This window comes from Takifugu rubripes, chromosome 2 (genome assembly GCF_901000725.2).
Source record: "Takifugu rubripes chromosome 2, fTakRub1.2, whole genome shotgun sequence".
NCBI lineage: Eukaryota > Metazoa > Chordata > Actinopteri > Tetraodontiformes > Tetraodontidae > Takifugu > Takifugu rubripes.
Window position 1 is genome coordinate 14,610,348 of NC_042286.1, and position 12,455 is coordinate 14,622,802.

Consider the following 12,455-nt stretch of genomic DNA (forward strand, 5'->3'; position numbering starts at 1 on the left):
TAAGCCACAACATCATGAATTCAGAATCAAAAGTCAGATCTCACCTGTAAGCAGTGATCTCGATATCCAGAGCCATCTTCACGTTGAGAAGGTCTTGGTACTCTCTCAGGTAGCGCGCCATCTCCTGCTTAGCCTCGCCGATATCCTGCTCCAGCTCACTTATCCTCACCTGGGAAGGCAAATACATGAGCACTGTGTGTGTGTGTGTGTGTGTGTGTGTGTGTGTGTGTGTGGCTGAGAGCCTGTGTTTTTACATCAAACACTCCCACACTATCATGCACTGCCACGTCTCTGATGAGAACGGCTCACAGGTTATACCCCCTCCGGCCACAAGGCGGCGCTCTACAGCGCCCGATGCAGCAGCACAGAAGCCTTTTGTAACTTTCCTTTGGTTTAGCAGCATAGACTTGATGCACGTTCATGCAGAGCAGTGACGGCTCCATCATTCACCTGGTACTTTGCCACCTCCTTCTCCTGGGTGTCCTCAAGCTCCTGCAGTTGATTATTCAGGGAATCGATGACGTTCCGGAGAGCGTCGATCTCCGCCGAGCGGGACTGGAGCAGCTGCCGGTACTCCCGGGTCTCCTCTCGGATGGCGTGCACGGCCTCGCTGTTGGCGCTGGCTGCTTCTGCCACGCTGGCGACCTTGCTCTTGTACCAGTCTTCGGCAGCCTGCATGTTCTTGTGGGCCAGCCGCTCGTACTGGGCCCGGATGTCTCGCAGGGCAGCGGAGAGGTCGGGCCTGGACACCTCCAGGTCCACGCTGATGTTGGCCACCTGCAGCTGGGCCTGCAGCTCGGCGCGCTCCTCTGCGATGACCTTCTTCAGGAACACCAGCTCGTCACACAGAGAGACCACAGTGGCCTCGGCATCGCAGGTGGAGCGCACGGCCCGGCTGGCCCGCTCCCTGGACCTCTGCAGGGCCTCCTCGGCCTCCAGGCGCCGCTTGACCTCCTCCTGGTAGCGCTCCTTTATCTGCTCATACAGATCCCTCAGTTTGTCCCTGTCCGCCTCCATCTGCATCTTATCCCCATTCTCCGAGTCGATGGTGGCCCTCAGGCTCCTCACCTGGGCCTCGTAGAGCGTCTGGAGGCGGGACGGGTTGTTCTGCTGCCCTCTCAGCGCCTCCAGCTCCTCCAGCAGAGCTCGGTTCTGCAGCTCCAGGTGCCTCACCTTCTCGATGTATGTGGCGAAGCGGTCGTTGAGTTCCACCAGCTGCTCCCTCTCCTGGGAGCGCAGGTCCAGCAGCTCCGTGTTGAGGGAGCCCATCCGGACCAGGTCCATCCGCTCAGCGCTCAGCAGCCTCAGGATGCTCCTGCCAGACGGAGGAGATCGAGGAGAAGAGAAGAGGGAGGAAGACGCGGAGGATTTTTTGGTGGATTGGGAGCTTTTGTAGCCGTCCCAGGGGCGTCGGTACGAGATGTGGGAACTGTAGCTCATGATGGGTTTTTTTTGTGGGTTTTTTGTTATCAGAAAAGGGAATAGATGGTTTCTCAGAAGGTTTTTTGTGTCCCCCTTGTTCTGCACACCATCGGTGAGGATGAGCGAGCGTTGTGACACTGCACCAGCTCAGTGATGCTGCAGATCCCTGCCTTTTAAAGGGAGACCCCCCCATCGGGGCTGTCGGCCAATCGCTGACTGCTGCAACGAGGACTCCGGTTGGTTTTCCGATTCTCTCCCGGCTGCAGGCGGTAGAGCAGCGGCAGATATTCATCTGGGCTGGAACCGGAACGACACACTCGCGTTTAAAAGGAAACCTGCGTTAACGTTTGAGCCCCACCAGATACAGCTTATCTTATCAAATTTGCATTTTCTTCCCCCACTTCTTTTTGAAAGCTTTTCATACCTTTGTGATTCTGTCTTTAGCTCTATTTACACAATCTTGAAAGGACTTGGTGCAAAGTGCTGCGTCACTGATATGCTGACTCGGGGAAAAATGACCCTGCTCCTCAACATTCAGAGGTCATCCAGGTGGCACCTGCCCGACTCTCCAGGGAGTGAAACAGGACGAAACTCCCATCAGAGGAATCAGGCGTCGCTCTGATTTCTGATTTTCATTTGTTCTGATACATAAACTAAAACGCTTGTGTGGATCAGCGCCACCCAGTGGTGGAGAAGCAGATTACAACCTTTTGTTTGCCCTTATAAAGGATAAAGCGCTCTCTCTCTCTCTCTCTCTCTCTCTCTCTCTCTCTCTCTCTCTCTCTCTCTCACTCACTCACTCACTCACGCACGCACGCACGCACGCACACACACACACTCACGGTGAGTACTCCAGCTGGGTGTCTGATCATTATTAGTGTGTTGTGCAACTCTTGCTTTAATCCAGAAACACTTTGGGATCTTTCCCCCCCAGAACTTAATTGCTGCACTGCTGTGAGTTAGAATTTATTGTACTCATGATATCAGCAGATTTTTTAATGAAGTGTGCAGCAGCCCTCATATTTTTATTAAAAAAAATTTAGTTTATTTTGTGTATGAACTAAAGAAATGATTCCTACAGGATACGGACAGTGTAGCAATGACTGGACCCCAACAATTAAATAACATCTTCCCTTCTTAAACAACATCTTTTCTTCTTTTTCCCTCCGCACTTTGAATAAAAGTTAAAAACGTTTTAAAAACACATACACCACCCATATATGGCCACTTCAAATCTTTGCACTCAGGAAGAGCTCCAAAAATTGCCGACATTTGTCATATAAAAGGCAAAAAGAGCAGTTATTGTGTTACATCAAGACAAATAAAAATGCAGGTGCTTTTTGGTTTTAAAGTAGCATTTTATGGAAGCTTGTTTACTGGCTAAAATACCTTAAAAAGCACAATCTTTAGCCCATGTTTTTATGAGAAATTACCGGAATATTTTCTCTGGAATTTTGCTGCAGTACAAACATCGTCCGCTAGATGTCGCGATCGGTCCGCGCGCGTTCAGTTGGTCGTTTTTGACCCAAAAGTCTCCAAAAGTCATGAAATTGTAAAATGAGAAGTCCCATGTAGTCAATTTAGATGCCAATGTTTATTCATTTACAGTGAATATATTTCCCAGTGATACATAAGGTAAAAATAAGTACATAAATCATTTCTCTTCACAGATAAACACCTTTGGAATTCCAGACTCTTCATTGCTAAAATCGGTATTCAGTATTTACAGGAATTACAGTTTTTGCACATAAAAAACAAGCCAACTATCTGTGTACTTGAACTAAGCTGTAGTAGTAAAGCTTGGAGGAGCAGGTCAGATCTACCGGAATGCTGAGTTACATTCAGTTCAGATTTAGCAGAACTCTATTCACAGGAAGAATATAAGACACGAGACATACAAACAGTAACGGAACTGGTTTCCATAGAAAAGTGTATTCCTTTGGTAGAAAACGCCTCTCAAAATGGGCCGAATATAGAGAACTATCTGGCACCACCTGACTTTTACGGGACTATGAACATTCATGTCGCGTCAGGTGCTGCGTTTATGTTGAGCTCTCATTAAGCAGGGACGTGCCCGCGAACATGCACGGCCTCCTCGTGTTTACTGGAGGTCGTTCACAGGTCGAGCTGCGACCGGACTTTGGTTCGTTTCATCACCAAGTCTAAAAAGTACTGCGAGGGTCCAAAAAGCTGCGCGACGCGTCCATGTGGCCACGACACGGCACGAGCCACGAAGCAGCGAGACGAACCAAGTCGCCAACGGGCTTTTGTCCCTTTCGCTCCCTCTGAGTTTGTCTTGTGCGTGAAATGTGGCAGAAGCTCCGCGCGCCGCTGGATCAGAAGATCTTCAGCCGCTTTCCCATCACCCGCCCCCCCTTCGCCATCCTCTGGCTCGCCTGGTCTCTGGACAGAGGGCAGTATTTGATGGTGTGCGCGTTGTCGCCGTTGGCGCTGCAGAGGGGGCAGGTATATGCCCGGAGGATGGGGCACAGGACGCGGCCGTCTGCTGTCTTCAAGATGTGGGTGCCGTAAACCTCCTCCGGGGCGCCGTTATTCCGACAGAACACGCACACCTTCGGCTCCGGCTTCCCCCTCTGAGACTGTTTGCGCCTCCTGTCCATGGAGAGCAGGTCGAGGCCGGCCAGACTGCCCCCGTGCGAGGGCGAATCTCTGCCTCCCCCAGCAAAGTGTTCGTAGGGTCTGAGGAGCGAGATGCGCTCGTTGAGATCGTAGAAGGAGATCGGAGGAGATCCCGGCGCGGCGCAGCAGCACTCCAGGTGCCCGTCGCTGTCCCGTGCGTGCCCAATTACGCAGGAGCAAACCGGGGACTCGTCCTCCAAACCCAGGGTCGCTTTTAGAGACCGGGTGATCGAGTTGGGGCTGCAGGAGGGGCTGTGGATCTTGCTCTTGGCGACAAGTGTCGACAGGCCGAGGTAGTCGTTCCAGAAATTGAAAGTATACTCATAGGGAGACCGCGCTTCCAGGTCTAGAAAATCCATCCTGTCGGAGCTGCGCGGTCAACACGAGTGAACGGTCGGTGCGTCTGGGCGTGGGCGTGTGCGCGTCCGCTCCGCTGTCTCCGCCGGCTCTGGGAGCTCTCGACGTGAAAGCGCGGATAAATTCCCCCGAATAAAACAGGGAGGCGTGGTTTGGTCCAACTTGATTATCGCTCAAGCGCCAGAGGAAGGAGCCGAGCCGAGCCGAGCCGAGCCGAGCCAGTGGCTCTCCCTCCCACCACAGGACCATTAACCAGAGAAAAGTAGGTTCATCCTCTGGTTGAGAACCACTGCTGATGTTGACTTACAGCAAAAGAGCTAATATGAGGCATCCCAACCTTTGTCCCAGAACCATCAGCAGCAGAAGATGAGACATGATTTTGTGTTTTATTCTTCCAAAAAAGTGCACCTGAACATCTGGAGGAGTGTTTAGCGGTGACCCGCGAGCACCACAGCAGCCAGTGAGGATTTGTTTCTGCAAATCTTCACAGAACGTTTCAACTCATCACGGGAACACGTTCAAAGACGCTCAACGCTCTGGTTTCTTTACACTTGTGCTTTTTAAATGACACTTTGGGTGATTTCACTGCCTCAGGAACCAACAAGAACCATCAAAGGTCGGTTCCACCGAGCCTCAGAGCTGTTGCGAGCAGGCAGGAACCACAAAGACTGGAACCAAAAGCCCTCGTTGCTGCGTGGAAGGTCCAGGAGGGACTATTTCCTGCTGCTTCCTCCGAGGGGCTTTGTGCTCGCAACCCGTCCTCTTCGCTCCATTGTCTCCTCTCTACAGTGGACCCTTTAACTTCATTAATATGCATTAAAACTGTGCGTGTGTGTGTGTGTGTGTGTGTGCGTGTGTGTGTGTGCGTGCGTGTGTGTGTGCGTGTGTGTGTGTGTGCGTGCGTGTGTGTGTGTGTGTGTGTGTGTGTGTGTGTGTGTGTCAGAGCTCCTCATGAAATGAGACAATGATTGTTTCTATTTTTGTCACACTGAAGTAAAATATTAACCACACAAACTCATTTTCACGTCATGTGTTTTTAAATCCACTTTAAGGTTTTTCCAGGAGGGTTTTTACTGATTAAAAATAATCTTTTATGGCCTCAAAAAGTTCTAGAAAAAGCTTCAACTGAACTTTGGGGGTCGTTTCTCTTCGGGCCTGTTTAATTCCAGGCATCTCTGCTTGGGAAAGACTTTTTGGGTTTAGCACAATAATTAGATTTAAAGCTAATTCTTTGATGCTAAAAGCTCATTTGCATGGAGAATATTTGTGTGCTGGACGTTTGAGGCTCTTGTAAACGGCACAAAGCCTCTGAAAAATCGTGTTGGGGAGTTTGTTGTATATGGGAATAAATTATCATCACAATACGCCACACAGTCCATTTTCAAGGTCACCGCCGGCTCTGTGAGCACAAAGGAAGTCAGGAGAGAGCGTTTAAAAGATGAATGGCTGCCAAATCACAATAGATAAATTACAAGGGGGCGATATGACATGTGGCTGCGCTGCTTCGGGCTGATGCAGAGCGTCTGGCAGCAGCACGCGGCTGATAATGGAGGAGAACCAAAGAAAGCAAAGAGTGTGTGTGTGTGTGTGTGTGTGTGTGGGGGGGGGGTTCTGTCCTGGCTGCTCTGGCTGCTGGACTCTGGTTCTGCTCAAGCAGCCGGTCCTCCAGACCTTCAGGATCGTCCTGGGTGCTGCGCTGGGCTCTGCCACCTCGTTCATCACTGTCAGGTTGAATAGAAAATTAACAAATCCCTTAATTAAACGAGCTCCCTCGACCCGACTGCGCGGCTGCATTTACATCAACCTGGCGCAGGAGACACCAAACACACACAGCCCAGCGCTCCAGCGCATCCCTGCCATCCCGGCTGCTGCTTTAAGTGCACAAGCTGCATAATGCAGCATCCTGAGGAGCTCTTGACTCTGGGTCCTGGTCCGTCCCCAGACAGGGAGCTGGGAGGGGGGTCTGTTGTGGCTTTGATCCCTGACCTCTGCCCCCCCCCCCCCCCCCCCCGGGAATAAAGGCCCATCCCTAACGGTCTGTCCATCTGCACACAGGCGCTGCCCCCCCCCACACCCCAGTCACAATGAGCTGCCCCCACCCAGGCACGAGTCAGTGTCACGGGCCACAAAGGGGGGCGCTAAACAAGCCCAGGTCAACCTGAAATCGGGGGGTGTCACGTGCGTCGTCCCGTTTCCGCCCAGCAAAGCAACAGCTGAGAGCGTCCGGCTCACGTGCACGCACCCCCCAGGAGAAGCAGGAGCGTGACCCCCCCAGTGGAACGGTGTTATCACACAAGATCCACTAATAACACACATTTGATGTGAGGAACCAGGAACTGTTGAATCGGGTCAGCAGTGATAAAGGAACCAACTCCCCGAGCCGTTTGGTTCTGATCCCTCCAACCTTTACCGGCCCAGGTGCTTTTACAACCAGCTCAACCAGCACGTTAACCTTTTACAACCAGCTCCACCAGCTCAACCAGCACGTTAACCTTTTACAACCAGCTCAACCAGCACGTTAACCTTTTACAACCAGCTCAACCAGCTCAACCAGCACGTTAACCTTTTACAACCAGCTCAACCAGCACGTTAACCTTTTACAACCAGCTCAACCAGCTCAACCAGCACGTTAACCTTTTACAACCAGCTCAACCAGCTCAACCAGCACGTTAACCTTTTACAACCAGCTCAACCAGCTCCACCAGCTCAACCAGCACGTTAACCTTTTACAACCAGCTCAACCAGCTCAACCAGCACGTTAACCTTTTACAACCAGCTCAACCAGCTCAACCAGCTCAACCAGCACGTTAACCTTTTACAACCAGCTCAACCAGCACGTTAACCTTTTACAACCAGCTCAACCAGCTCAACCAGCACGTTAACCTTTTACAACCAGCTCAACCAGCTCCACCAGCTCAACCAGCACGTTAACCTTTTACAACCAGCTCCACCAGCTCAACCAGCACGTTAACCTTTTACAACCAGCTCAACCAGCACGTTAACTTCTGCTGAGTCCAGTTTCTACCAGTGGAATCACGACGGAAACTTGTTTAAATCTGCAGAGATTAGGGTGGGAAGTGGTCGGAGGGTTCCAGGCGTGCTGGTCCAACGGGGTCGAGGGGATTAGGGGGGTTCTGCCAGCCGCTGCGATGCCCTTCATCTCTGGGGTTCCTCGGCCGGAGCACCTTTGTTAGGTTAACTAACGGCACTTCCCATGGACGCACTGATCGGGCCAATCCCTTTTTAATGATGCAGGGAAAATTCCAGCGGCCCTGGTTAGCACAATGCTGGGGAGGCCGGCCTTTGTCCCGCACGCCACGTCCAGCTTTTAAAGTGTGCAGCCAGGCGAGCGGAGCGCCGGCCGTTTGAAGTCTGCTCCTCTCCCAGTGGAAACAACCTCTACTAGAGAACGCTGATGGCCGCGTTACGTTTAGAGCTTGTTGCTAACGCGCGCGGTGCCAAGGCTTCCTTTAACGGCCTCCGTGACCGGCCGGGTCTGAAATATATGCAGAGACTCAGCTTAATGGGTTGTAGCGCAGTGCTGGAAAGGTCGGAGGGCTGGTAGTAATCCTTGAAATGATCTTCCACCGTCCCCTTGTGAGGCCTTGTTCTCCGTGTCGTACATTATCTAAGCTGCAAATTCAGTGGAACGTGAAACCTTCCGTAGAGGCGCAGCCTTAATGGTTAACCAGATCTTTGATGTGAATGAACAACAAGCTACCAGGAAACAGAAGAAACTGCTCCGATAAATAAGGGCTGCTGCCCTTGTCACACTCTTCAGGCTCCCAGGAGCTCAGTGCTTCACTGTGTGTCTTGATTTAGCTGCTTGCTAACGTCCCTGCTGGACTTTAGCTGGGGTGCTTTGTGCTAGCGTGTTTGTTCCTGGGCGCCTCTGAGCAGCAAAGGTGGGACTGAAGACTTCCAGCAGGAGCGTGTTGCTGCCGTTCTCCCCTCATCTCGCCACAGTGAGGATCTGACACATGCTTCCAATGGAGCCGCTCCATCATAATCTCCTTTCTTCCTTCTCAAATGCTCACCGACTGGCGTCTGCTGCGCGGCTAATGCGCAGCCAACCCAACACACTTCTACCTCACGGACCTCCCGTTAGGTCTCCAGGCAGATGCGTGGCCTCGTATTAGCTGCTGCTCACTTCTCTCTTACCGTCTCTCAGCTATGCAGCTGCTGTCATGTCTGCGTTCGCTCCCATCCAGCTTCCTGAAACTGAATTACAAGGAAATGCTGCACCCGGGAGCCATAGCGGCAACATACATTCCTCACATGATGGGATGGAATCTTGTTCAGACTGTTGCAGAACGCACACACACACACACACACGCCGATAGTGATGTGTGTGTTGAGGCCAGCAGCCTTGTGTTTACACAATGGTGGCAGCGGCTGTTCCCGTCCCGACTGACGGAATGTTTGATGTGGATATTCCGGCTGAGCGGAGCATTAAAGCTCTTTGCTGTATTTTTTGATGCCATTGATTCAAGTCAGGAGGAGAATCTTCCTTCGTTAGTGAACCGGTACCTCCTCGTTACCTCCTCGTTACTCGTGTCTCCCAGTGTTTGCATTTCAAATCACATCTGATCTTGTCGTTAGAGCCATGACGGAGATATAGAAATATTACACGTTTACCTTCAATGGCCGTGCATGGAGCTCACCTCCAGGGATCTGTGGCTCTCTGGAATCCGTCTCCGTGGGGCAGCATCACCAGACCCTGCTCACTCGGCGCAGCTGCAGACGAACATCTGCACGTCTCAGGTGGGTTAAAGCACTCCCAGCCTCTAATGACCCGCCATCCCATCTGCAGAACACACACAGTGGACTCATGTGCCCACCGGTACAGGCCTGTAACACTTGATACACCACACAGGACCGCAGATGCGTCCCCGCACAGCCGAGCTGGTGGCTGGCGCCGCGGCCTGGGCGTTGGCCAGATGGGCCACCCTGAGAGGCTCAGCCTGCTGGTCCCAAACAGCCTGATCCTATTACTGCGGGCCAGGCCTGGGGTCTGGTTCCTCACACACACACACACACACGTGCTGGTGTGCGATCACCAGAGGAATCCATAGTGCCCCCACTGTCACTAGATTGTCTCTGGTCTGAGAGCTTTTCAGAATTTCCCATTTATATAAAATCAAAGGTTCAGTTTCTCAGATTACGTCACTTTAGTCCCGATGTTGACTCGTGTGTCAGCACTTTATTATTTAAAAGTGATATTTGTGTGTGCGTGTGTTCATTTTATTCCCTTTCAATCAAAAATCTCCCCGCAGCGCCACATTCCTTTGAGGGTGGGTGGACCAGAACCAGGCTGTCTGTGGACTCCTGCTTTCACCTCCTGACTGAACTCCTGACGGCCTCTAAAATTCTGTCTCAGCTGTTGCTGTAATTATGAAGGTAAAGTGTCAGCGGAACCTTCAATAATGCGTTTAACACGCACAGATTCTAAGAACTGTACTCGGGCCGGGGGGGTCAAATGCAATACCGCCAGTGGCCGCTGGGGTGAAATATTTATATTTTGTTAATTGTCTTTGCGCAGATTTGTCCAGAGAAAGCTTTATCCTAATTAATAATGAGGCAAATGTACAGATTACTAATGCACGCTAACAAGACTGAACGAGGCTCGACGGTGCTGTTGGGTCGACAGGCAAAGCTATGCTAACACAGCTAACAAGGCTACTGCGTGGGGAATGTCAAATCAGCTGGGCTGTGATTCTCTGCAGCCCTTTTATTCCCATCCGCAGTCATAATGACTCCTTTGTGGCCCAGGGCTCGATGTTCCCTGCTGCCAAAAGATTTTCCATTTCTTTAGCATCCTCCTCCGTAATTTAACCCGTCCTGCTTTTCGTTGAAGAATGAGAATCCTTTCCCAAAGTCAGGGCCGTGGTTGCATCTGCTCGAGGCTCGGAGGCGCTCCTCGTTGTCAGAAAGCGTCTTCATTTGAAAATCGGACCAGATTTGAGTGGCGGTGAGGGCACGTGGGGGTGTCGGGGTCACAGGAGCGCAGCGCCATGCAGGCTAGCGTTTCATGCTGCATGTTGACCACATTTGGGTGATCGACTTTATTATTTGGCCTGTGGTTACACTGGCATTGATGATGCTGGTCTGGGTGGGAGGGGGCGGTGAGCGGGATCGCCGCCGTCACCTGAGTGGATCCTGGAAGAACCCCAGCGATCAGTGTGGCCGCTGTGGCCTGGGACCAGCTCCACCTACCTCCTTCCTTCTGTTCTTCTCTGTCCTCCCTTTTCTTTCCAACCCCTTGCAAACATTTCTCCCTGACTCTTTTGTTTGCCAAGATCCTGGTTACCATGGCGACCAACTGGCGCTTTATGAGCACCTCATCCCTCATCTAAATATTCCTAGTTATCTATGGTAATGAAATGCACACACCATTATCTGGCTTAATGAAACACACTCCATTGTCTATGATTAGAAGGCGAGTGCTTTCTTCTCCGCAGCCTCGCTGAGCCGTGTTTGCTCGCCCCGATAACAAACGCACGACCATCGGAGCTTTCAGGCTCCTCTGTTGTGAACGTGGACAATAAAGGAAGCGTCCAGTTGCTGTGAGCAGCGCTGCTATGCAGCGGAGGTGCTACAGTGGCTGTTTGATTGCTCTAATTGGCCGTCTGCTCTCGCTGCTGCAGGTTCTACGTCTAAAGCCCGTTAAAGCCACGATGAGGATGATGAGGATGAGGATGAGGAGGATGATGAGGAGGATGATGAGGAGGATGATGATGCCGTCTCCACGTGTTTTCACACGTCTTGATCATCACCACAGTTCTAACTGTGAGCAGAACATCTCCAGCTAGCAGAGCCTGATCTCTAAACATTAGCTGGGCTGTTTTTGACAGCCGCTCACATAACAGACGTCTTATATCACCCGTTCCCCTCGGAGACGGCGAAGGCAACAACGCCAGCCAGCGTGCACGCGCGTCGCAGCGCATCGGTGAGAGCGCCTCCGTTTCTTATTCAAGCCGGGATAATATCTGCAGATTGGGTGGTTAAGTCACTCTGCATTTCATGAGCCGCTGCTGTCAGGAGCAGTTATCTCCTCACTGCCCTCTGAGGAGTTGTCGAGGTGAAATGATTCTCCGAAGCTCTGAATAATGCATGAAATTACGTAATGCAAATGGAGACTTTATTTCCCCTGCCTCTGGCCTCGGCAGAAGCAGCGGGAGTCCCCAGAGTACAGGAAGTGCAGCAGAAAGCGGAAAGGTCACTGATAAAACCAGGGGCTTCTCCCCACATGCTCCTTTGTCAAGTGTGTGTTGGACTTATTGCGCGGCAGAAGCGGAGCAGAGCGGGACGTTATTCGCCCGACTATCAAGGGAGGCTTATTGTGTGGAGGCAGTGAAATATTCATTAAGCAGCAGGCTGGCTGGTTTCCACGCTGTCTGCCTGTAAACAGAAGCCCAATCAAATATAAATAATAATGGGAGAGCAGAGCAGCGCAGCACGGCGCAGAGCAGCACGGTTTGATCAGATAAGAGATGCCACTTGTCCTAAAGGTGCAGAATTAGGCTGCGCTAAACTGCTGTCAGGTTCATGCTTCAACAAGAAGACGAGCCTTCCCACCATCTTCGCCCTCTCCCCGCTCAGACCTGAATGGCATTAATTGCCCACTAAGATGACGGGCAGATAAAAGTGAGGTGGTGTTTTGCTGTGGGACATGGGGGCCGGTTACAAAGAGAGGCTGAGGAAGGCTGGCAGGTCTCACAGACTTCAAAAGCAGATAAAGGAGCCTTTTACACAAAGGAGCCACCATTTTTTCCTGCTTAATCTTCAGATTGGTGGGGTTTATTCATGCCAGGCCCCTCTCCTTTGTGCACTTTGTGTCAGGTTTTAACGCTAGAGGATTAAATTGCTGTTGCGGAAATCATTGTTTGTGTTTTCTTCCAGCCCGCTGCCTCCTATTGTGCTGTGACATAATCGAGCACTCTGCAACAATACCGGAGGTTCATCGCTTCCCTTTGGAGGGAAATGAACAACGATGATCTGCTCACCTTGTTTGTCTGATCAAGCTCTGGCACCAC

At 51.6% G+C, this 12,455-nt stretch overlaps 2 protein-coding genes across 3 annotated transcripts; both read right to left on the reverse strand.

Annotated features, from left to right (window-relative positions):
• Positions 1-40: 40 nt before the first annotated feature.
• On the reverse strand, positions 41-1,582 carry neff2 (neuronal intermediate filament family member 2). Of its 2 annotated transcripts, XM_029828476.1 has the most exons (3): positions 1,069-1,582; positions 451-975; positions 41-169 (listed from the first exon to the last, which is right to left on the reverse strand). In XM_029828476.1, the coding sequence occupies exons 1-3, from the start codon at positions 1,438-1,440 to the stop codon at positions 41-43; spliced, it is 1,026 nt and encodes a 341-aa protein (XP_029684336.1). In that variant the 5' UTR covers positions 1,441-1,582. The 2 variants fall into 2 exon arrangements, with proteins under 2 accessions (XP_029684336.1, XP_029684328.1); XM_029828468.1 differs by having other exon boundaries at positions 451-1,581.
• Positions 1,583-2,998: 1,416 nt separating this feature from the next.
• Positions 2,999-4,644, reverse strand: LOC101068811 (nanos homolog 1-like). Its single transcript, XM_011620517.2, has one exon. It carries the CDS (start codon positions 4,419-4,421, stop codon positions 3,759-3,761), a length of 663 nt encoding a protein of 220 aa, XP_011618819.1. The 5' UTR covers positions 4,422-4,644; the 3' UTR covers positions 2,999-3,758.
• Positions 4,645-12,455: the final 7,811 nt, after the last annotated feature.